Raw genomic sequence first — 25,457 nt, forward strand, 5'->3', positions numbered from 1 at the left:
ATTTCAAGCTGCTGATCTTGTTTTGATCAAGAATTTACATTAGAACCTCACAGGCTAATACTTAAAATATAAATTCTCATTAATCACTACATGTTAGTAATTATTATCTAAAATTGTTTTTTAATTATTTGACATTAGAGAGTTTTTGAAGGCCACATTCACAAATATACCAAGAAATATATTTTTGTCTTAAATGTGTCACATATAATACATTTCTCCCTGTAATATAACTTTGTATTTTCCATAGGGATTTTTTAATCAAAATTTTACTATGGCAGGGAAAGATTAAATGCTAACCAAAATGCATACTAATGAGGTATCCAAGCACTGTTTTGTCTATGATTATTCAAAAATTTTTGAAGACCTGGATTCTAAAGTAAGCTATTTATTTGGTAGATGATACCAATAAATACCTAAAGAAAGACAAAATGTGCCAGTGAATGAAAGGGTGTAAAGCAGGAAGCATTATTAATCCAGCTACCACCATGGATAACTGGAGGTCCATCCTAGTTGAGAACCTTTATGTGGGCTGAGCCACCATGCTTTACAGAAGTGAAAATATCCATAGATAGAATGTTATAGCAGCTCCCGGCAGCTGGTCTTCATAATATATTCATGACTGCCCATGGGACAACGCTGGGCACTGACAGCTGCTATTGGACTGAGTGCTACTTTGAATAGCAAACATAGATAAAATTCAAATCGGGGGAAATAATAAAGATAAAACAAGGTAGAGAAGCAGAACTATATAAAAACATGAGTTGCCACATAGGGGCACAGTAGATAGATAAAAATGGCAGACAGGCTTAGAAAGACAAGCTGGATACTCACAACCACAGCATTGGAATTTGATGAATTTTAACATCTACTTTAATATTTCATAATCTAATGTAAAAGACTTGAAAAGGTTCTCATAAAATCTATTTACTTATTAGAGTCATTTGTATATATTTTAAAATTAACAAGTCTTTCAAAATCTATATAAAATTATCAGTTATGTATTGCTTAAAATATTAAACCATTTCTTCTGATGCCAATGGAAAAGTTGTACGAAACATGAATATGTATGCATACATACATGCATGCATATATATATCCATATACAAATTACTCTATATAAACTTACCTTGCTATTTCTACACATATATAGGAATATATATGCATGTGTACATACATGAATATGCATATATGCATATAAACTCACACAAGGAGAAATAACTAAACACCACAGCATAACAGAGATGAAATCTGAGCAGAAATGAATAAATGAGCCTTCCCCCTGAGCTGAAATTCCCTTAGAGTTATATGGAGATTTTGAAAATGGAAAGGACTTTTAGAAACTCATAGGACCAGAGGAACAAAATTACAAATCAGGGCCTATCAAAAGTTAAGCTCTGGGAAATATTCCAGACGTTAAAGAACCAATTTTCAGAAGTAAAATTGAATTTCTAATAGACAGATTCTCATAAGGACTGAATCCCAGGTTTAAATTACATCAGTTTCTGATTGGATTAAATTGGTCTAAGATACTGGTGCCTTTTCTACCCATCTATCAGAAACAAAAGTGTATTATCTACAGAGAAAGGTAAAAATCATATATGTAGGGATTTTTTCATAAGAACTAGCTATCATTCTCTCAAAATTATAGAAAACTATATGAAGATGAGTCTGAAAGAGAACATTAGGATATAGAACCTGAATCACAGGAGCCATAAAATGCACATGACATAGACATACAGTCTCATATCACAAAAGCACGTTTCAGCCAATGGCAAACAGCGTTGCTATAGGTAGTTTCACGAGTTAGTGCCACCCAGAGAGGGAGGCCTATGTGTTTAGACACATGATTGTTGAACAAGGATGTGACCGCATAAGCCTGCATTTCTCTGAAAGTGTGCCCATAGCAATGCTGTTTGCCATTGGCTGAAACGTGCTTTTGTGATATGAGACTGTATGTCTATGTCATGTGCATTTTATGGCTCCTGTGATTCAGGTTCTATATCCTAATGTTCTCTTTCAGACTCATCTTCATTTAAACGACACACAGCTATATCTATCTGAGGAATTTAAAAGTAGGAAAGATAAACATCTTACTTTCAGGAAATAAGTACATTTAAAGAATGAAAGGTAAAACCCAGAATTCTGATTACAGTTGAAAACAATATAATAGGCCCAGTCAGAAGTTTGAATCCTATAGCAGTAACAAATTTGAAATCCTTGATGGATGAGTTTTTTCATAAAGTAGTAGGCAAATTGAAAGATGGGACAGAAGGAAGTTCTGTGATTAAAGCACAATGGACAAAAGTATGAATAGAGAACCACAAAACAAAAGAGGAAAACAGGGCAGAAACAATATTTGAACACACTACAGTTGAGAAGCTACCAATGCTGAAAGACACACACATATGGAATAGTAACAAGAATAGGATGTAGACCTCTTTGAGATAAATGGTTGAGAGATAAACCTTAGGAAATGTGACTTACCACTGAAGATTTTTCTAAAGCATGTTTTATGCAAAACTTTCCTGTTAAGACTTTGGACCACAGCATATAGGATCTAGGTCAATAAGGTGTTCTATAGCTTAAACTCAAAAAAGTGAATTTCCTAGACTTCTGTACATGCACATGATAATGCAGTAGGATATCTAGCTTCACATCAGACACACTAAATCTAAAATTTCACTTTTCTCATCACCAGAGTGTTTACCGCTTTGTTCCACTTCCTCAGGTCCAGAACTGCTCACCTCTGAGGACGGGATCAGTTCTTTTGCTTACTCTCTCAGGGTCTCCTGCAGAGCCCTAGGTTTCTCTGAGGTCCTAAGTCTCAGTATTATTTATTGAATTTGTCTGAGGTTACATTTTCTACTGTCCATTGGGTGTGAAACATCATTGGTAATGTTATATAATCCACACATAAGAATTTTGGAAAATGAGAAAGAATGAGAACAAGCAAATTTCATCTTTAGTAGGTTCCTCATTAGGGTTGAAAATATACCACAACATCATGGACAAAAACTCAGAAAACTTAATCTCCCACCCCATGATTTATAAAAATGTATTTCCCTACAACATCCAGTGAGAAAACACATAAGCATTATGTCAAGAGGAAAAACAGGGACATTTCTGGAAATGATGTGCTAATGTCAATGTCAGAACATTTCTAAATTAGGAGTAATTCATTGGCTTTGTTTTTAACAGCAAAATTATAGCAGCTATGAGTGCAGTAGGTAGAAAACTATTCAAAAACAATTACAAACATTACTGAGCTACACCTTTTAAAATGAGGGAGTGTAAATATGATGGAATGACCACACCTATTCTTGAGAGTATATAAACGTTCTTCTCTCGAGGTCACATTAAAACCCACAGCCTTCTCAGTTACACTCAGCTGAACTCACCCCTCCTCTCACCATGTCCTACGGCTGCTCCTCCGGAAACTTCTCCTCCCGCTCCTTTGGGGGCTACCTGCAATACCCAGGCGCCTCCTGCGGCTCTTCCTACCCCAGCAACCTGGTCTACACCAGTGATCTCCAGTCTCCCACCAACTGCCAGCTGGGCTCCTCTCTCTACAGCGGCTGTCAGGAGACCTGCAACGAGCCCGCCGGCTACGAGAGCTCCTGCGCAGTGTCCAGCCCCTGCCAGACGTCCTGCTACCGCCCCAGGCCGTCCACCTTCTGCAGTCCCTGCCAGACGACTTACTCTGGATCTCTGGGCTTTGGCTCCAGCAGCTGCCACTCCCTGGGCTATAGGTCGAGGGGCTGCTACTCCTCAGGCTGTGGCTCCAGTGGCTTCAGGCCCCTGGGTTATGGAGTCCGTGGATTCCCTTCCCTGGGCTATGGATCTGGGTTCTGCCACCCATCCTTCCCAGTTATTAGGAGTTTCCAGTCTCCTTGTTACAGACCAACCTGTGGCTCTGCCTACTATAGATTCACTTGTTAAGTAACTACATTCTATGGGTACTGAGTTCAAATTTTACATTCAATACTCTCTCGGTTTTCCTCTCCTTCACTTACACTATCCTTTTATTCTTTCTTCAACACCTTTTTGATTTTCATCCAAATCATTGAAAATTACAATTTTATCTAATAAAATTATGGAATCTAGCAACTAAATATGTTGTTCACATTGTTATTTTATTCACCACAACTTTATATAATCAAGATCAGTAAGACCCTTTAACTAGGTTTTGGAAACATAAAATGTGATTGATTTGAGCAAATCGCTCTTGGTATTTGAAATGTTCTCTGCTTGGAGTACTCATTTCTTTCTTTTTTTTAAAGTTCTATTTACTATTTGTAATTCTCTTTAACTTTTTCTCCTGGTCTTCTGTTAGTTTTTCTGCATGTCACTTGTTCAATCCCTTCATTTTCTTGGTTTGTAGACTGGTTAGATCTTGTTTCTTCATATGAATCTTTCCGTAAGTTTTACCAAAAGTATCATGAGACATATTTTTCTTCTTCTTTGGCTTGAGAAGTTTTGGCATTTTCATAGATAACTTATAAAAGTCATCTGAAGCCAGATTTTTCCACCTCAGATCCAGGTCCAATGAAGGGCCCATCTCTTCCAACTCAATTCATGGTGGTCTGCAACTAGACTTTTTCAAGAGCAACTTATAGCTGTGAAAATAAACCTTCCCCTTCAGAGCCGTGAAGTGCAGAAAATACTGTAACCCAGGCAGGTGGATATTTACCATGGTGGGACCTCTGAAGAAATCAATAAGAAGGCTTTTCAGCCTTCTGTAGTCTTCCACCACATCAAAGTCATCTCCAGCAAATATTAACATGGATTTTGTTCCCTCAGGATATTTACTGTTCTTAATATCTTTTAGAGACACAAATTTCTCAATACTTAATTCAGTCATATCCAGCACTTGGTAGTCATACATATGACCTATTACTAGGTTATTGGAATGCTTCTTATTATAGGATCCAAACATGAATAAAGAACAATCTGACTTCTTTGAAAAGAATTCCAGTGATGTCTGACCTTCAAATAGTCTTGTAATATTTTTCTTTTTATACAGAACTCCATATGGCTTTTTCAGTGTATACACATCTTTCAGGACTTGGGTCACTGTTGCATTTGCATTTCCTCCTTTAATCAGCATGACATTTTTAATATTTTCACTAAGTTTTGGTTCTCTCTTCTCAAGGAATCTCTTGGCTCTTTTTGTTTTGGGCTGTACAACTTGGTCCAAGGGGTCCATCGCTACCACAGCTCAGTCTAGCCAATAACTTTTTTTCTTTCATTCAACATCTTCTTAATTTTTTTGTACTTTCATTCATTTTAATGAGAAAAAAGATAAAATAGCAATGAAAAAGCTTCAAAATAGGTTAGTAGGACAGTTAGAATAGTTAATACAATGCATATTGTTTCTTTGTAGTAGTTATTCAGAGGACAAGATGTAGACATGATATCTTGTCTAGAAAATATGAGTACAAAACTTTCCTCTCAATGGACTAAGAGAAAGTAGCTGTGTATCTATCTTAGTTAAGATCTTGTGTATATATATATTTTTCTATCTTGTATATATATATTTTTTTTTCACAACAAAACAATATTTTGTTTATACTTTTTAAAAGTTAGTAACATGTGACACAAGGTTTCCTAGTGACTAATAGCTGACTTTAACCATATAGGATATTTATCTCAGGACTGAGAGGTATCTTGTTTGCTTTAGGCAGTGAGGTCTAGTCCTGTCCAAACACATTTTATTGATTTCCTAGCTTCCATGGCTCCAGACATATCCACATTTTTTGCTTTGTTTTGCCAGAGAGGAGTGTTCAATGAAGTAAGAGAAGCTGTATTTGGAGATGTCTTTAAAGGACCTTTTTATACTTGATGCCAGTCCAAAGATTGTAGGTACTTGAATTCAGCAAAATCACACAATATAGACTAATAGACCATAATAGTAGTGAGTTATAAGCACATCTGGCAATTGTCAGGAGTTGTTGACTTGAGCCTTTTACAGCTCAACATATTAATATATCTTTATTTTTGTATATACCCCGTAGTTACAGTTTTCTGCTGGATGGTTAAGACCAAATTAAAGCAAGTCCTATTTTTTTTTTCCCGTATATTAGGGAAGGGTCTACAAGGTGTTCAGGCTATCACTCCTAGATCAGACTCATAGTGATCAGCCTATTTATAGTCTTCCAAGAGCTGAGATTACAGGAGCATGCTACCATACCCAGTCTCAATTACCATCTCACTGGAGGAGGGGCTGGCAAGGCAGGGCCAGGGATTGAAGCCCCGGTCCCTATGCCTGCTTGCACGTGCTTTAATCTGCAAAGCTATTTGGCCAGCCCTGACCTACCTAACTAAAAATACAAATTTGCTATCTGAAGGGTGAGTCAAATTCCCTCAGAATTTACCCTAGAACCATGTATAGCACCTTGTGAATCTTTTGACAGTGTCAGCCATCTGGATGAGTCACAGTCCTTGCTTGACCAATTTGCTCTCTGTAAAAGACTGACTTTTTTCTCTCTAGCTGACTCTCCTTGTATACACCACACATTGTTGGTCATTTTCCTTTGTGGTCCCAAAATCTCCTTCATCAGAAAATTTGGGACACCACTTAGTTACAGGATGTCACAGCAGAGGTTCTCTTATGTCTTGCATCCTCAATAACCGTGGAGGGCAAGGACCAAAATATTGGCTATCCTTCTAGCCCATTGATCTCCCTAATTTTTGGCCTGAAAACTTTAGTTGTTAAACATCCACAAGAGAAGTTTAACGATATCATTACCCTGTAACAGAAGCAGTTAAATTTGACCTCACTATCTAATTGACTATCAAACAACTTAGGCATAAAGTGGAACTTCTATTTTACAACAACTATGGATATTTTAAAATGTAAGACCTATAGAATGTTAAGAAAAATATTACACATTTTTACATAGAAATTTAGAAACTGAACCATATACAAAATTATAGCAGGACAATCCTATGGCATTTTTTAACTTTCTCTGCTTTTCTTTTATTACCTTTTTTTTAAACAAACATTTACTTTAGAGAGAGTATAGCAATAATTGATATGACATCAGAAGCAGTATGCATTTAAAAGACCAAAATGACAGGCATTTCAAGCATGGTTTTAGTATTACACATTGCTGTACTCACTATAGTTGCTTATTTCACAGATATCAGCATATAGAGTTAGTCAGGGTAAGAATTCTACCCATGAAATGTCATTTTCAAAACCTAATGGAAATTCTAAGGACCATTTCCTTAACTATCTTGTTTATATAAATGAATGGTTTTTTTCCATCCCTTATTTCCTAACTTCTTTCCTTTCTCTCTCTACATTGTTTAAACCTTAAGTTCTCTCTTTCCATTTAACTGTGTTATACCTTTCAATTTTTATATCTACTTTTGAGTTCTTACACTAAGGAGACGATACAATATTGACACATTTGGGTATGGTTTATTGCACTTATGAGTATAGCATCAAGTTGCATCCACTTCCCTATGAAGGCTTCTAGATTATTTTTCTTTATAGCTTAGTACTACTCCATTGTGTAAAAACTCCAAATTTTTTTTATCCATTCCTCAGGTGACAGGCTGTTTGGTTGCTTCAAATATTTTACTATCACAAATTATGCTGCTGTAAACATAGACACACATATATTGCTATGATATGTTTTCAACCCTTTTGGGAAAATTCCCAAAAGGATATCTGCATTGAATGGGAAGTCCTAGTTTTTTAAGGAGTCTCCACAATGATTTCCATAGTGTTGCACCAGTCTACATTCCCACTAACAGTGAAGAAAAGTTCCTAGGGGTAGGGGAGATGGCTCAGGGGAATAAACACTTGCCTGGCAAGTGTAAGGGCCGGAGTTCAATCGCTGGTTCCATAAAAAAAAAAAAAGAAGAAGAAGAAGGGTTCCTTTTTCCCCACAGCCTCTCCAACATTAGTTGTTGGCTGATTTCTTTATGATAGCCATTCTTTATGGGGTGAGATGATATCTCAGTGTTATTTTAATTTACATTTCATGAATGGCTAGTGATGTGGAGCATTTTTTCATGTATTTATTTGCTTCTTGTGTTTCTTCCTCTGAGAACTGTGTGTTAATATCACATGCATATTTCTGTCTTGGGTCTTTAAATTTTGGGGCTTGAATATTTTTTAACTCTTTATGGATTGTAGATAAAAGACTTTTGCCTGAGTTCATATTAGCTAAGAGTTTTTCCAAATTAGTGGGTTGTCTTTTAACTCCATTGGTAATTTCTTTAAAGGTGCAAAAAAAAAATTTTTTTTTTGGCAGGGGCAGGGTGGGAACGAGGGATTGAATTCAGGCCCTTGCACTTGCCAGGCAAAAACTTCTCAATAAGAGGTGGTCCCAGTTGTTAATTCTTCCAAGTGTTTCCCATTCAGTTTGATTTTGTTCATGAACTGTTTGCCTCCCCATCTTCAAGATTTCCTCCTATTTTCTCTTTCAGGAGATTTAATGTTAATGTTTCTGTTTTAATGTTGAGATCTTTAATCCACTTTGACTTTAATTCCATACAGGGTGACAGACCTGGGTCAAGTTTTAGTTTTTGGCATGTTGTAATAGATACCGTTTCTCTAATTTCCCTCTCAGTGTGTTTGGTATATATGTAGAGGAAAGCTATTGACTTTTGGGCACTGAATTTGTTTCATGGTAGTATTAATTATAGTAGCTTCTTTGTGGAGTATTTTGTGTCTTCCAAGTAGGGTACCATGTCATCTGCTAATAATGATAGTTTACCTTCTTTACCTATTCTTATTTCTTTATTTCTCTCTCTTGTCTACTGGCTCTAGCTAATTATTGCAGAACTATATTGAATGGAAGTGATAGAATATACTCTTGTACCTGATCTGAGAGTAAAAAAGTTGAGATTTTCCCCACTTACAATTATGTTAGCAGTTGAGTTGTTATAGATGGATTTTATCAGATTGAGGTAGAATAAATTTATTCCAATATTTTGTACAGCTTTGATCTTGAATGAGTGTTGGACTTTATCAAAAGCTTTTTGTGCATCAATTGAGATGATCATGTGGTTTTAGATTTGGCGCTATTGATATAGTGTACTACATTTATAGGTTTACATATGTTGAACCATCCTTCATTCCTGGGAGAAATTCAACCTGGTCATGGTGCATAATCTTCTTGTTGATTTGCTGTAGTGTATTTGCTAGGATTTTACTGAGGATTTTTGCACCTATACTTATGAAGGAGTTTTCCCTATAGTTGTCTTTTTATGATTGCATCTTTCCTGAGTTTTGGTATGAGTGTAATACTTGCTTCCAGGAATGATTTTGAGAGGATTGCTCCCTTTTCATTTCATTGAGGAGCTTGAGGAGTATTGGGATTATACCTTCTGTAAATTTCTTATAGAATTCGTCTGTGAACTCATCAGGACCTGGACTTTTTTTCAGTAGCCTTTTCACTATATTTTGAATTTCACTGGCTCTTATTGGGTTATTGAGAGTTCTTATATTTTCTTGATTCAGTTTTAGTAATTTCTACCTTTCTAGGAATCTGTCCATTTCTTCTGTGTCTTCAATTCTGTGAGAGTAAAGATTCTCAAAATAGCTATTGATGATCTTCTGAATTTCCACAGGATCCACGGTAATTTCATCCTATTCATTCCTTATTGCTTGAATTTGAGGGTTTTTTTCCTCTTTTTGATAAGGTTAGCTAAGGGATTATTAATTTCATTTAATTTTTCAAAGTACCAGCTTTTTGATTTGTTATTTCTTTGTATTGTTTAATTGTATCAATTGCATTAATTTCTGCTCTAATCTTTATAATTTCCTCCCTTCTTTGGTCTTTGGGATTGGTTTGTTTTTCTTTTTCTAGATGTTTTAGGTGCAGCATTAGGGTCTCTATTTGTTTCCATTCTGTTTTCCTAATATGTGAGTACACAGCTATAAATTTCCCTCCAAGAACTGCTTCCATTGCATCCAATAAATTCTGGTAAGTTGTCCTTGGATTTTCATTGAACTGTACATATTATTTAATTTATTGTTTAATTTCATTCATAATGCAATGGTTGCTGAGGAGAGTGTTGTCTAATTTACATGTAGTTATGGGCTTTTATGGTTTCTTTTGTCATTTATTTCCAGTTTTATTGCACTGTGGTCAGATAATATGCATGGGATAATTTCTGTTTCTTGTATAGACTTAAGCATGACCTATGTACTAGTGTGTGGTCTGTTTTAGAAAATGTCCCATGTGCAGCTGAAAAAATGTGTATTCACATGTGGTTGGATGCAACACTTTATATTTGTCTACTAAGTCCATTTGCTCCAAGTTCTGGTTGAGTTCTTTTACTTTGCTAATTTTTTGTCTGGTTGACCTATCTTTTTTGGGATAAGGGGGTGTTAAGATCTCCGGTTAAGACTGTGGTATTGGATATTAGATTTTTCATGTCCATTGAGATTTGTCTTATATAGTTGGGTACTCCCATGTTTTGTGTGTGCATATTTATGACTGTTACATCTTCCTCTTAAAATTTCCCCTAACCAGTGTGTAGTGGCCTTCTTTATTTAATTTGATTATTCCTGGTTGAAGTTCAGTGTCTCTGTGAACAGGATTGCTTCTGCTGCATTTTTCTGAGTTTCTGGGGCATGTAGTATTGTTTTCCTTCCTTTAACTTTCAGTCTATGAATTTCTTGATGAGTTAAGTGTGTTTCTTGTATACAGCATATTGTTAGATTTTACTTCCTCTTTTTTTTTTTTGTATTTTAGTACATGGTGTACAGGGTCTCACTGTGTAGATTGCATTTGTAGTGATCATCCTGTTTACAGTCTCCCAATTCTGGGATGACAGATGGGCACCATTACACTCAGTCTCAATCGCTGTCTCAGTGGGCACCAGGGGGAGGGCCATAAGGGCATGCCCGGGGATTGGACTCCCAGCCCCTGCATCTGCCTATGCATGTGCTTTAATCCTCTAAGCTATTTGGCCACCCCCTTGGATTTTGCTTCATAATCCACTCCACCAATACTTTTGATTGGTGAACTGAGTCCATTTACACTGATTGTTATAATTGAGATGTATTGACATGTTATTTACCTGCTGCTATATACCTCTTTTTGTCCTGTGCTTAATTATTTGAACTATTTTGGTGGGTTCTTTTCTTTCTCATTCATGGGGTTGTGGTTATTTTGGTCCTTCTCTTAAGTATCTTTCAGTAGTCTGTGTTTTGTTGGCTTTGCCATCATGAAATTCTTTACTTGTTCTTTGTGATGGAAGTATTTCACTTCTCCATCAAACCTGAAAGAGAGTTTTGCAGGGTATAGCAGTCTGGACTGGAATCTGTTTTCTTGGAAGACTTGAAGTACTTTGCTCCATGCTCTTCTTGATTTGATGATTTGTGAAGAGAAATCTGCCATTATTCTGATGATTTTTCCTTTATGGGATCTGTTTCTTTTTTCTAGCAGCTTTTAGTATACTGTTCCTGTGCTGAATTTCTGGGATCTTGATTATTATATATGTCTGAGTATGGTTTTAATTGAATTGATGTTATTTGGAGTTCTATATGCTTCAGTTATCCAGATTTCAGATTGCTTACCCATATTTAGGATGTTTTCTGCTATTACTTCTGCTTATATTATTTTTGTATCCTTTGTTTTGACTCCTTTTCCTCACTTATACCTATTAGTCTTATGTTGTTCATCTTTGCATTGTCGTGCAGATGTTGAATTATTTTTTCCTGCATCATAGTTATTTTTAAAAGATCTTTCCTTACCTTTTCACTAGCTGCAATGTTGTCTTCATGGTCTGAAAATCTATCTTCTCTTTCATTCAAAGGACTTTGCTAGATTGTGATTGAAGTTTTAATTTCCTGTATATCTCTTTGAATCTGCTTCATGCATCTATTTCTCTCCTCTATTGCTAATTCCATCATTGCTTGATTCTCCTCTATTTTTCATCAGTGTATTCTTTAGAAGCACTTAGTACTCCTCTCATTATAGTTATTATTTCTTTTTTTCTTACTTCAGAGATTATTTCTGATCTGATTACCTTTCTGCATTTGTTTCTTTATTTCGGATGCTATTATTTCAGATATTTCACGTGTGTGATTTCCAGTTTCTTCTATGTTGGTGTCTCTTGCATTTGTTCTGAGTGGGCTTGGGTCCTGAAAACACATTTTGCTCCTTCTCTTTGCCATTTTCTGTAGCACTGTCTTCTGACCTTTGTTGTAGTACTTTGATGCAGCTACTACCTTAGCACCTTCTGATATTATTACCCAAGAGAGATTATGTAGTTAAAGCAGTTACAGTTTTGTATTTGCAGAACTACAGTTAGCAACACTAATAATGTATAATGAGTTTTAGCAGTTAACATACTTTTGTAACTAATAGATTTGTATTTTAGACCCTAAGAGCAAACATTATGACTGTGTGGCTAACAGATATTAGATTGTGAATTTTTACTTAACTTAGTTCCCCTAAGTTTTGTTTGAGGACCTCCCATTTTGTACTTGTAGTCTTCCAGGTAGGCTAGTTCATCCAGATTACCTGTTTCTCTCTTGAATTTCAATCAAGAGAGAAAGATTGAGGAGGCTTTCATAGGTCTGCGTCAATCAAAGTGTCTCAGCTTATGGGGTCTGGATCTAGCAAGATAAAACTCGTCCATATGGTCCTGGCTTGGGTCTGGCTGCTGTACTCTGCTTCTTCCTGCTGCAGCCCATGGAAGTGAATCCACTGTGCCCCTCTGGCAAGATGTTCTGTTCTTGGATTAGTTAGGTGGGTCTTACCCCTTGCCTCTCTGCAGGGAGTTCTGCTGCAGGGTTCCACTCCAGGCCTGTCTGATGGAGAAGTTTCTGGAAAGTGAAGGTCCCACACTCACACACAGGGCCTGGGAACTGGCTGGAGTAGAATTAGGTGGGCACATGGAAGGTCCCAGAGACACACTGGGCCTGATCACTGGCTGGAGTAGAATCCTGAGTAATTATTTCTTGTACAACCATCACTTGCATCTCAGTAAGAGTAACGATTCCGAGAGACCAAGAAGCATAAAATTATCCTTACCCAGGAAGACAATGACATTATTAGACACTGGATATGTGAACAGTAGCATATAAAGTATAAGGTGAGATGAATTCGTAGATAAATACTTACAAATGTCTAGTATTTGAGAACTGTAGGTTTTCAGGCAAGAGTAAAATAAGAATAGACTTTACTCTTCCTTGGTTGACCTAATAGCCAGAATCCCAGGCTCCTGCAGCTGTGGTCTCCCTAAACTTCATCTTCAAAGATCTGCACAGAGAACCATAACAATCTTAGATGAAACTATCTTGCTATATGGGTGCACAACCTCATAGTGATGCCCCAAACAAATTCAAGGAGGCTGAGAGCAAAATACCTGAGTGGTAATGAGTAACACGTTATCCATCAGTATAAATCTAGAACCTGAAGCAGAGAAAAAAATCAAAGGCTTGAATGATGAGCTGAAGAATCAAAGATGGACACAGTCTATCTCACACAAGATTCCCAGAAACAAATATGAGACCATAAAGAGTGAAAGAATCAAAGAGGAAAATGAAAATAAAATGTATCTTTTTAGCTAATTTAATAATGAGTGCCTGAGATGTGACACTGGACTTTTTAGGAGCATACACAATGACATGTGATTGTCCACTCTAAGAGCTGATCAATGGCAGCAAGCATTTCTTCATTAGCTTCTATCATTCATTGTTTGAACAGTGTCTAAGATGTATAATTTTCTGTGACCTCATACCATACCTGCAAGAGTGGAATCAGGGTGGGGTTGCTTGATCTAGTGTGACCTGTGAGGCACCCAGGCAAGAGTCAAAGAAAGGTAGCAAATACTTTGGGGAATGCTGCCCACATAGCTTTGGTTGAAATCTATGTAAAATTACCAAAGCCTTTCCTGGAATCACTGCATATAGATTGTGCAATTTTCACTCAGTGTTCATTTGTTGCCATGAAACAAGCAAAGACTGTAAATATGGACATTTACATAAATGAGAAAAGCAGATGTAAAAAGGATGGGAAAATTTCCAACATTTTTAAAGAACCTAGCAAAAGTTGAACTCCTCATGTGAATCTTGCCTTGTTGCTCCATCCTGAATTATTTATGCATTAATTTTTAATACACAACTGCTAATCTTTACTTCTGGTTCAATGCAAATTGCCTCTCTTGATTATTATTATTATTATTATTATTATTATTATTATTATATATTTCATTAGCCTAATATGTTTCTTATGTGTAATATGTCCAATAAAGAATAAAATTAAAAGCAAATTTAGCTTAGGATGAAATCTCCAAGGAAATTCACATGATTTATTTCATGAACATTTGTATTATTGATTGTACCAAGTGACAAAGAAAACATGTACAATGACAAATTTTATATTATTAGTTTAAATGATCATTATTACTATTATTTAGCTTATTTGGATTTATTATTCTAGATGGCAGATATTATGCCTTTCAAAAATATTGACAAACATGAACAAAAATAGTGAAGCTATCAGACTATCATGCTATCACATGAATGCTGTAAACTAGAGCCCATTTTCATGAGTCAGACTGAAGGAGAGTGGGGCCAGTCGGGGCAAAATCATGGGGCAAACTTTGGTTAAATACTATCTTGCGTGGGGAAATAGAAGAGGTGTGAGAAAAGATCTAAGAAAGACTACAAAATTTAAAAAATGCCAGAAGAAATATTTGTAAATATGCTTTGTTTTATCAAACAAAACTAATAATGATTTAAAAATCAAGAAAGTGAGGGTTTAAAAATAATAACACAACAGATGGAAGTTAAAGACCTAATTGTTCAGGTAAGGAAAAACACTGATTGCTATCACAATTTAAAAAGCATATAATTTCTTTTATTTTACATTTTTAAAATGATACCTTTCATATTAATTGGTAGAACATAGAAACTTATGTGGATAATTGGTAGTGAGTCATGTATTTAACAAAACTGCAAACATATTTATTAATTTGATTATTACTCAATTGTTTTTACTATGATGTTATCCTTCAACAAAATCTGTGATTGCTAATGTTACTGAAACAACAAATAATTTTATTCTCTTAAACTTTTTAAAAAAGCACTATCAAAAAATCCTCGAATTTGTATGGCTTTATTTGTTTCTTTGAACCAAGCAAAGAAACCAAATTATTGGAATTAACACATTTGAAACATTTGACAATTCTTGCCAGGCAGGAATTTATACCACTGAGACATATCCCTGCCCCTCTGACATTAAACTAATTTCATTTTACCCTTATTGAAAAGGTTTTCTCTATTAGTAGAATACCATCATATTTCCTCCTTTTTTTCTGTACACACAAAACAAAACATAGGGGTTAACATGAATAAAAATGAATTAAAAATATTCCTAACTTAAATGAAAAATCTTGGGTCACAATGACATAGAAATACATCTTTTTGCAACTACTAATTATAAATAATCACCTTTGAAAGCAGTTATTTTTGACATTTCTTTGAAGTAGATGCTGATTTATCTTCAGTGAAATTAGTCATTTTCATGTATTTAGTGGTATCATATGCTCTTTTGTACATAATAAATGCCATTGAATTGCTATATGGATTAGGTACTCTCCATCAACTTGTTAACTTGTTTCAGTAGTAGTACTCAATTATTTCTCAATACGAATGAACAGTTTATGGTAATGTTTATAGAATCATCATTTTTACAAAGGGAATATTGTATACAGAGAGTAAAATATACAATGCATTATTTAAAGAATAAAATACATGCCTAAACAACTGTAAAAAGCAAAAGCATTTGAGCATTTGGATCATCCTTCATATTCCTTGAGGCACACCACTTTCACCACCTGTGTGCCCATATTCCATGTACACCTAACTAGTGTTTGTTAAAATTTCTGTTACCTCAACCTACAGGCAGTTCAATGGACAGTGCTGTGTTCCTTTGGAGGTGGAACTGAATGGCCACAGCACTACTGGCAACGTTAGACCAAAGGGGCAGCCACAAAGGTGATTTGTTAAAAGTGCAGGCTCTTTACTTTGTAATTTTTCCCATAATTTTATTGAGAAACAAATAGCAATAAGACAGTTTCAAATCAAATTGGTAGGACAGTTTCAATAATTAGCACATTCCATACTCTCTTCCTAGTAGTTAATTGCTGTACAAGATGCGGACATGATATCCTATTTACAAACACTATTAGAACAAATCCCTCTATTCATTAAGAGAATGCAACTATATATCTATCCTAACCACTTTGAATACACAGATACAAAATGCACATTCATCTGTATCCCCTTTTTTGGGTAAGTTCCATTATTTGAATATTATAGGTGTGTAAACTCAGTAAAATATTCTAAAAGAGTCCAGTAGCCAATAATAGTATTGGGTCTACTGCTTCACTGGCAATGTCAGAAATTGTTGACCTGAGTCCCCTACAGCTCAACATAACAGCATGGCTTTACTTCTTATATTTCGTTTTTATACTTTTCTGCTGGATGGTTAAGACCAAGGTAAAGCAGGACCTATGCAACAAAAGTTGTAGCTTTTGGGTCTGATAAGGTCAGTGAAATCCCCTCAGGATTTATCCTGAGATCCTGTACCTCAGATTGTAGATCCTTTGTCAGTGTCAACCATGTGGATGAGTCACGGCCATTGCTTGGCCAGTGTGCACTCTGTGAAAGCCTGAGAGAATGTTTTCTCTCCATGTGACTCTCCTTAGGCACACTCTACATCATTGATCAATTTGCTCTTTGGCCTCATAATCTCCTTCATCAGAAAATTGGGGACACTACCAAGTTATATGACATTATAGTACAGGTTTACATATGTCCTGAGTCTTAATTGACTTAGAAGGTTAGGGCCAAAATGTTGGCTTTCCTTGCAGCCCTCCTTTTTCTCTAATTTTGGTCTGCAAACTTAGGTTGTTAGCCATCCAGAAGACAAGCTTATTGTTAATACCATTTGAGTGTAATTTGTTTTACATGTGATCTGTTTGTTGAAGAAAAGTGACAGTTGGAAGGAATTGTATCTTCTTTAGTTTTAAACAATGGTATAAAGTATGACAGTGCTGGGAGAAGGGGTTTGAGAGTGGGGAGCTGAGCCAAGGCCAGGCGTATAGACCCCTGGGAGTTGTAGCTCTTGAACCTTGAAAGGGCAGGCTTTGGATCTCTCTATTCTCCAAGGGTGTGTGAGAGACCAATTTTCAGGTCAGAAAATTGTAAAGTTAGAGCCGGCCAGATAGCTCAGCAGACTGAAGTGCCTGCTTAGGCAGAGTGCAGCAGCTGGGGTTCGATCCATGGCCTGCTGTTCCGGCCCTGCCACAAGTGCACACTAAGCCTGAGATTGAAACTGGTTATAAATGGTGGTACCCACATGTAATCCCAGCACTTGGGAGGCTGAAAGCAAGAGAATAACTATGAGTCCAATCTACATAGTGAGACCATGTATACCTTGTACCAAATACATAGAACAAACAAATATTGTAAAGTAAGTGTTAATATCCCCAGTTGTTCTTCCCAAGTTAGTTTGTAAGAAAAGCAGATTATACTCATGTGATAGCTCTGTATTTCTGGTTTTTGAGACAGGGTCTTACCACGTAGTTCAGGCTTGTATTGAACTCCCCTGGTATCTAAGGTGGAAATCAAACTTCAGATCCCCCTGCCTCCTTCAGCCTTCAAAGTGGTGGGATTATAGGCAAGCAGTACTACTTGTGGCTTTATAGGCCAGTATTTCTTTTTTTAGTTCTGTATTTCTAAAGAGAAAATTTTTATTTTATCTTATTGTAGTATTTTTTCTATCTCAGGAAATTTGAATCTGTTTTTAATTATGGCAAAACCAATTAAGCATCACAGATAGAAATATGATAGCCCATAATAAATCATTTTATTTATTTATTATTTTTTGAGACAGGATCTCACTGTGTAGCTCAGGCTGACCCTGAGCTCATGAAGATCTTTCTGTCTCAGCCCTCTGCCTCTTGTGATTATAGGGGTGCACCACCACACCCAGCAATAACTCACTTTAAATAAAAATGACAATCATGATTTTCCTTCTCAAAAAACAAAAAAAGATTTTCCTGTACCTAATGGCAAAATATCTGAGCCATACTGAATATTCATATGCTATTCCCTGCCACGATATTTAGCTGAGTCTTGTAACAAAAGAATATTTATATTACCCTTGAAAATTGTTGTTGTCTTTCAAAAAATTGCTATTAACTAAACAATGAAAAGAAGAGAAAATTCAGACTTCATCAAATTTATATAACAATTATATTGAAAATATTTGAAAAATATTTGTTTGCTAATAAATCTGTTAGAAACTTCATGCAGGGACTTAAATTTTTACCCTACAGTAAGGGTATGGAAAGTGTATGTTTCACCAAATACAACTCACTAATATCTAATTTTTTTACTGAGTATTCATGCTCCAATTTTTCATGTATTTCAAAAGAGAAATCTTCCTTCAAAAATAAAGTCTACAGTCAATTTAATATTTCTTATCAACTATATTCTTTCCACAGTTTATAGGATGTTTGCAATTATGTAACAGAAAACTGCTGCTTTAAGTGCAATTTTTGTCTTAAAAATGTGTACTCATCATTTTATTATGTAAAGATATTCATAGATGTAATGAAAAAGATAAAAATTTTCAAATGAAAAAAGATGATTTCATTCTTTTTACATCAGGTTTTTAATGATAATTGTAAGATACAGAAAATCTCAGGCAGATATTTAAAAGTAGTTTTGAAGACAAAAAAAGTGCAATACAATCCCAAGACATATACAGACCAGATAATAGTTTTATTTAAATTTATAGCATTCTTTTCACTGTAAAACTTAAGATAAATGCAGTGTGGAAAGTAATAAGAAGGCACTTTAAGAAAAAGTCTGCTTCAATCATTGCATAATTATATAAGGAGAATAGAGAGATTTTTGTTATCTTTCCAATAAATATATTTTTCCTGTATCTGGAATTCCAATCATTCCTAATCCATGAGAGTAAAAGATAGAAGACCAAAATCTAGCTATTGAAATGACAGAAGATCAAGTGATAATATTAATCTTAAGACATTAAGGCATTATGTCTAAAGTTCTGTTTCCTAAAATATGTGGTTAATAGAAGCCACATCCACAGGTAGGTTGGAAAGAAGAGGACTGGAAGCTTCTAGAAGAGAAGTAGGTTGGGCGGTAGAAGTTGGACCCATAATTTAGGGATGAGAAAGCGCGGGGTCCACAGTCCACTGATTGGAAACCAGCAGATCCAAAGCCCAGGAATGGAGAGCCACAACCAAAAGACTGGAAGCCCCGGGATCCAAAGCCCAGAGATCCGGAGAAGGTTGATTGGCAGGGATTGCCCCAGGTGGAGATCTTCGGACGGTAGCAGGATGTCTGGCTGGGGCTGGACACCACACAGGACCTCTGGAAGCCGGCGGGCTCACTGAAGGTCTCCTGATATCCACTGTAGAGAGAGGAGCCCTGCTGGCAGCTGATTGGAGACTGGAAATCACTGGTGTACACGAGGTGACCGGGATTGGAAGAGCCGCAGGAGGCGTCTGGGTACTGCAGGTAGCCTCCAAAGGAGCGGGAGGAAAAGTTTCCAGAGGAGCAGCCGTAGGACATGGTGAGAGGAGAAAGGACTCTAGAGCACAATGTTCTGAATTTGAATGTCACTTCTTGAGCTGGGATATTTATATATCCTTACCCTTGGGTGTGTCATCCCAGTGGTCCAGGAAAACAAGTTACTGGCTACTTGTAATTGAACTGAAAAGATCATTACAGTCATTCATACGTAGTTTTTGTGGTTTTACAAGAAAGCATGGTAATGTTCATGGCTTTGAAATTCAAGTAATAATATAGAATCTTCAAAGCCATTATTCATCTTTCCTTAGTAGAGACCATACTTGGATAACTCAGAGAGCTTGCTATGGAGGTAGACAGGGTTTGGGCTGAGGGAAGCTGCCTAATTAAAAATAATTGATACCAGCTGCACAATCTGCCTTAAAATTGTGGCCATCTGGCTAGCAAAGTTGTTAACTGATCTATTCATAGTTGCTTCTTTTAAACAAACAAATGATAAAAAATACATTGATTTTTTTGCTTCAAAGTAGTAAACTTACGAAATGAATAGTGACACCAGAAAGCAGCAGTATTGATTGGCAAGTTATATACAGATTTGCTTTTTAATGGGTCTACAATATAACTGAATTTGTGAAAAATTAACTGATATTCTCTTAATTTTTATACTGAAGTTTGAATCTGTATGTAAATTTGTAAGGGCTAGTGTTAGCTTTTCTCTGTGTCTTTACTGTACTGTGAGCTAAACACTGTAAATTACTTTATGCTACTTTGAAGTGTTAGACATTATTCATTCAACACTAAAAGAGCACAAGAGAAAGAGAGCGCATGCGAGAGAAAGAATGTGTGGAAAATGCCCACAATGTATTTCTACCTCTAAATAGTGTTTTCCCCTTGAAGAATTTGGAAAATGTTCTCATTCTAAAGAAAACAGAGTAAATGCCTTGATATGTTGGGCCTGAAAACACTTGAAGAGTATTACAAATTTTCTAAAATAAGGATTTTTTGCTTTATTATTTCAAGACCTGTGCCCTAACTATGCACTAAGGTAATGAAGACAGATGCGTGCAGTAAGAGGTGATAGTGAGGTTTATGTTCTGTGGCCTCTTTGCTGTTTGATTTGTTGTGTTGCAGGAAAGCATCTCCTTCTCCAGGCAAAAGTGCCTGCATGCAGAAGCACCTATTATCCTTTTTTTAAGGAAAAGGATGTTCCCAGTTATATAATGTCTGATCTCACAAAATATTTTTCCAGCAAGATGTTTTACATCAAAACAGATGACGTAGAAACAAGCAAGAAAATTCAGTTTAGCTGACTTAACTATTTATGTGGAGGTTGATGTTCAGTATTTCATTGATAATCAAAACAAGATGGTTTGGAAACTGTTAGAATGTTTCTTGCTACTTATAATTAGGAGCCCTCATAAACAAGAATTATTTAGTTTAGAAATAGAGGGCAAAGTTTGTTACCTAAGCAATAAAATGTGATTGAAGAACAGTTTGTCAACTCAAAATGTTTAGGCTGATGAAATCAACAATTTGAAACACTTCATCAAAAATTTCTAATCTTTTATCTGACTGATGTAATCTGATCCATTTATATCATCCTCATCAAATATTCCCAGTTCCCTGGAAACTTATTATGGATGGCAATCATATTATCTACCAAAGCAGATCATTTTAGACTTGCGTTAAATCTTCTACTTAACAATCCTAGTTCTTTGTGGAATAAGTTTTGACTCATTTTCGTTATGCAGTTTGTTAGTTATGAAGATGAATAACTTAAGGGTTTTATCTATTCCTAAATGTTTTAGAGCCATTTCTTAGAATTATACATTACCTGTACTTACACTTGCTAAGAAAAACTTTATGGGAAGATACGCCTAGTCTTCACAGCACTTATGTATATGAGTATCACTTCACAAAAGTATCACTTCAGATATCTTAAAGTCATTCATTTTTTGTTTTACATTGCCATCTTTCTTGTTATAATTTTATTTTATTTTGAAGAGTAAAAACAAAAGCAAACATCAGAAATAAAGACAGAAATAGGGTAACATACAACAATGCACATGTTGCAGATTTTCAGAACAAGAATAGCTGATTATCAATGGTTGAAGGGTCACTCAGATATCTCAGTGGATTAAAGCGACTGCTCAGGCAGGCGCAGCAACTGGGTTTCAATCCCTGGTGTGCCTTGTAGGCCTGACATTGGGCGAAGTATCACACAATGTAATCCCAGCACTTGGGAGGCTAAAAACAGGAGGATCACTACTAGTCTTATCTGTGTAGTGAGACCCTGAGGCTCTGTACTAAATACATTAAAAAGTTGATATATTATCTATTTTTATCATCAAATCTGTTGCTCAGAATAACATATAGTTATGTAAGATTTGGCATATTGCTTTCAAGAAATCTTAAAGTTTTACTCTCATCTCTTTTCTTTCTTTTATTACCTTTTATAAAAATTATATTAAAGAGTATAGTAATAATTGATATGACATTAGAAATGGTACAGATTTAGAACACCAAGATGACAGGTACTTAAGCATGGTTTTTGTATTACATATTGCTGTCCTTGATGTAGCTGTTTAGTTCCCAGATACCAGCATACAGAGTTAGTCAAAGTGAAAATTCTACATATTAGCTGCTATCTCCAGAAAACTGATGGAAAGTCTTAGTACCACCACCTCAGCCATCCTGTATATATACTTGCGTATTTTTCCTATATGTTCTCCTTTCTCTCTTCTCTGTTGTTTAATCCTTAGATAGCTCAGCAGTGTAAGTGCCTGCCTGCCATCTGTTTTGATCCCCTTTCTCATTCATATTTTAATCTATGTCATTTGCAATCTTCAGATCCTTGATTCTTCCATGCTTTCTCGATAGTGCATATTTTTTTTATCCTCAATAACATCAACAAGAACAGACTAATAATATTTCTTGAGTATTTAGAGTACTTGCTAACCAAGTTTATTGAATTTATTGATGACATTTTTAGAGAATCAGATTTGAAGTATTTATTTATTTATTTTTATTTAGTACAGGGTCTACAGGGTCTCACCATGTAGATTGGACTCATGGTGATTCTGCTCTTTCTAGCCTCCCAAGGACTGGCATTATAGGCACGTGCCACTATGCCATCTCAATTGCTGTCCCGGGGGGCGGGGGGGCTGCACAGCACACTGGGGATCGCACCCCGGCCAATGCACTCTGCCTAAACAGGTGTTTTAGTCTATTGAGCTATCTGGTCAGCCCTTATTTTATACTTTTATCGGTACATATTTGTTGTGTGTAATGATTACTTTCATCAAGAAACTAGGAGTAGGAGATGGAGCTCTGGGGCCAGGCAATTCTTCAGCATGCACAGGGCCCCAGGTTCACTATCATAGGAACAGAACAAGAAGAAAGGAGCTGTAGTTCAAAGGAATGAATAACAATGCTACCCTCAAACTTGGGGTCATTCATTCTTAAATACACACCCACAAGTAATTTGACTGTTTGTTTTACAAGAAAGCTAAGCCCAAGCTTACTCCATACTCATTTAGTATTTCTCTTGATTAACATCTCGATTACTTTGATAAAATGCACAAGATTTGGGAGAGGAAAAATAAAATGAGAATTTATTTTCTGTGCTCCGCTGGGTTCCTAAACTTAGCATAATGTAATTGTCTCCTTCAAAATATATGTTAGAGCTTTAAACCCAGCAGAGCTCTCAAAGTGTTATCCATTTGATCTAATGACAGTGAATTAAACCTCAGTCATACAGATACAATTGTGGTAGTTTTCATTCCACCCAAGGTAGGTGATTGAGAGACATTTTTTTCTATGAATATTTGCTTTGAAAAACTGATGAAATTCTTTCATTTAAATGTCTGCATTCATAAAAAGAGGTCTTTGAAGGTTACTGTATTTTATTTTTACTGAAGCCTAATTAAATATTCTCATTATGATGGCCAGATGTGATTACACCCATTTCTTAGGTATATAAATACCCAGCCTAGATGAAGTCAGTCATACTCCTATAGTCCTTCCTGTACCCCAGCTGAATTCAGGTTCTTAACAGCATGTCTTACAACTTCAGCTCTGGAAATTTCTCTCCCCGATCTCTTGGAGGCTTCCTGAAACCTTCAGTTTCTACCTATCATTCCGTCTACCCTAGCAATGTAATCATCCCTCCCAAGACCTACCAGCTGGGCTCCTCTATTTATGGTGGACAACTAGAAAGCTTTTGTGAGCCCATCAATAGGCAGACATCCTTCACTGGGACCAGATCCTTCGAAACACCTTTTTGCCACCCAAATAATTTCATCTCCAGTCCTCACCAGACAAACTTCATTGGATCTCTTGGATACGGCAACATTGTCTTTGGGTCTTCTGGTCAACAAGGCACTGGCTTTCAGTCTCTGGGATACAGATCCAGCTTCTACCACCCAACTTACTTTTCTACCAGAAGTTTCCAGTGAACTGATTTTCCAAAATCAGCTTTTGGCTCTTGATTTTTTGGATCGGCTTACTGAGTACACCCTATTCTCATGCTCAGCTCTGCACCTGATGGAATTTTATTCTTTCATTAGGCCAATAGTTAGAATTTAATTCTTATGCCAGTGATTAAAATCACTTCTGTTCCTGTCATTCAGGAATTCTTTCATTATGCCCCTTTCCCTCATATATTTAAGTAAAATTTTTCTGTAGCATGAATTCTGGCATTTTGTTTTCCTATGTGAATAAGACACAGTTATTGAATATATCTAACAATTTTAACTGTCTCCAATATTTTTTCCATTTCATATAATTACTTAAAATTTTATTGGGCAGAAAAGAAGAGCTTTAGAAGGAAATTAAAATATATTGCATATCTCATATATTATGTCTTGAAAGATGTTTATCTCCTAATGAGTACATCCACACACAGTGGGGGAATGCATTGAAAACTATTTATTGAGTTCCTATATATACCAGACAAACATTTTCTGCTATTAAGAGGCTCAGATGAATGCACTTTTGGTCTAACTTCTGATCATATGGCTAGTCATGGCAATAGGCATGTAATATTTGTTTAGAAACACAAAGAACTTCTAAAAAGTCTGAGAAAATCATGTAAAATTCATTACTCAAATCAGAAGACTGAAGTTACCACTTTGTTTTCAAAAATATATTACAGAAGTATACAATCAGTAAGAACCCTTTGAAAAGCTACTTCCAAATGGGATTAGACAGTAAAGGGATTTGTTGGTGACAATACTAGTGGAAGAAAATGGGTAGGCTTCTGGAGATTTGAAAGAGCCATCCTGTCATGCAATAAGTGGGGGTCTGATCTCAAAACAGAACAGAGGAAATGGAATACAGGCAATGGCATTAGAAGAAACCACTAAAAATATTTCAGCAAGTTCCCCATCCAAAGAGTCCTATGTCTATGAAATGTAACTGCCTTAGCATTTCTAAGACCAGAGACCAACTGTCTTTTGTCATGAACATGATGCTAGATTCAGAGACAGACTGCTGGAACTACTAATCCATACTACTCTCTGAAGGAAATGGGAGAAGTAACTACATCTTCATAATTTTCATATTTGTGGCATTTACTTTGATACTAAATAAACATTGGTGAAGTATAAATTATAACATGGAATTTTCCATGAATTATTTTTAGCATAATTTGTTTTCCTCCCTTTGATTAAAAGTAAATTATGTCAGAACCTATATAGGATCCACTGAATGAAAGTTTAATCATATAATTCTATATAGGAAAGATATGAGGATTATTATCTTTAATCATAACTGATATAGTAAGAAAAATGAACTTTAGGGGCCGGGGAGATGGCTCAGTGGAATAAGCGCTTCCCTGGCAAGCATAAGCGCCTGAGTTCAATCTCTGGTTCCAAAAAAAAAAAAAAAAAAAAAAACCCTTACAGAG

At 35.9% G+C, this 25,457-nt stretch overlaps 3 protein-coding genes and 1 pseudogene across 3 annotated transcripts; 2 read left to right on the forward strand and 2 right to left on the reverse strand.

The window, feature by feature from the left end:
- Nucleotides 1-3,378: 3,378 nt before the first annotated feature.
- On the forward strand, nt 3,379-3,939 carry LOC101566663 (keratin-associated protein 13-1-like). The gene has a single exon (XM_004646308.3). The coding sequence runs from the start codon at nt 3,412-3,414 to the stop codon at nt 3,937-3,939; it is 528 nt and encodes a 175-aa protein (XP_004646365.1). The 5' UTR covers nt 3,379-3,411.
- Nucleotides 3,940-4,282: 343 nt separating this feature from the next.
- On the reverse strand, nt 4,283-5,206 carry LOC101578235 (annotated as a pseudogene).
- A 13,878-nt stretch (nt 5,207-19,084) lies between these two features.
- LOC101567061 (keratin-associated protein 14-like) lies at nt 19,085-19,597 on the reverse strand. Its single transcript, XM_004646309.3, has one exon. The coding sequence runs from the start codon at nt 19,589-19,591 to the stop codon at nt 19,085-19,087; it is 507 nt and encodes a 168-aa protein (XP_004646366.1). The 5' UTR covers nt 19,592-19,597.
- Nucleotides 19,598-23,607: 4,010 nt separating this feature from the next.
- Nucleotides 23,608-24,006, forward strand: LOC101578631 (keratin-associated protein 15-1-like). The gene has a single exon (XM_004646333.1). It carries the CDS (start codon nt 23,608-23,610, stop codon nt 24,004-24,006), a length of 399 nt encoding a protein of 132 aa, XP_004646390.1.
- The last annotated feature ends 1,451 nt before the right edge of the window (nt 24,007-25,457 follow it).

Source organism: Octodon degus, unplaced genomic scaffold (genome assembly GCF_000260255.1).
Source record: "Octodon degus isolate 3935 unplaced genomic scaffold, OctDeg1.0 scaffold00264, whole genome shotgun sequence".
NCBI classification, from domain to species: Eukaryota; Metazoa; Chordata; class Mammalia; order Rodentia; family Octodontidae; genus Octodon; species Octodon degus.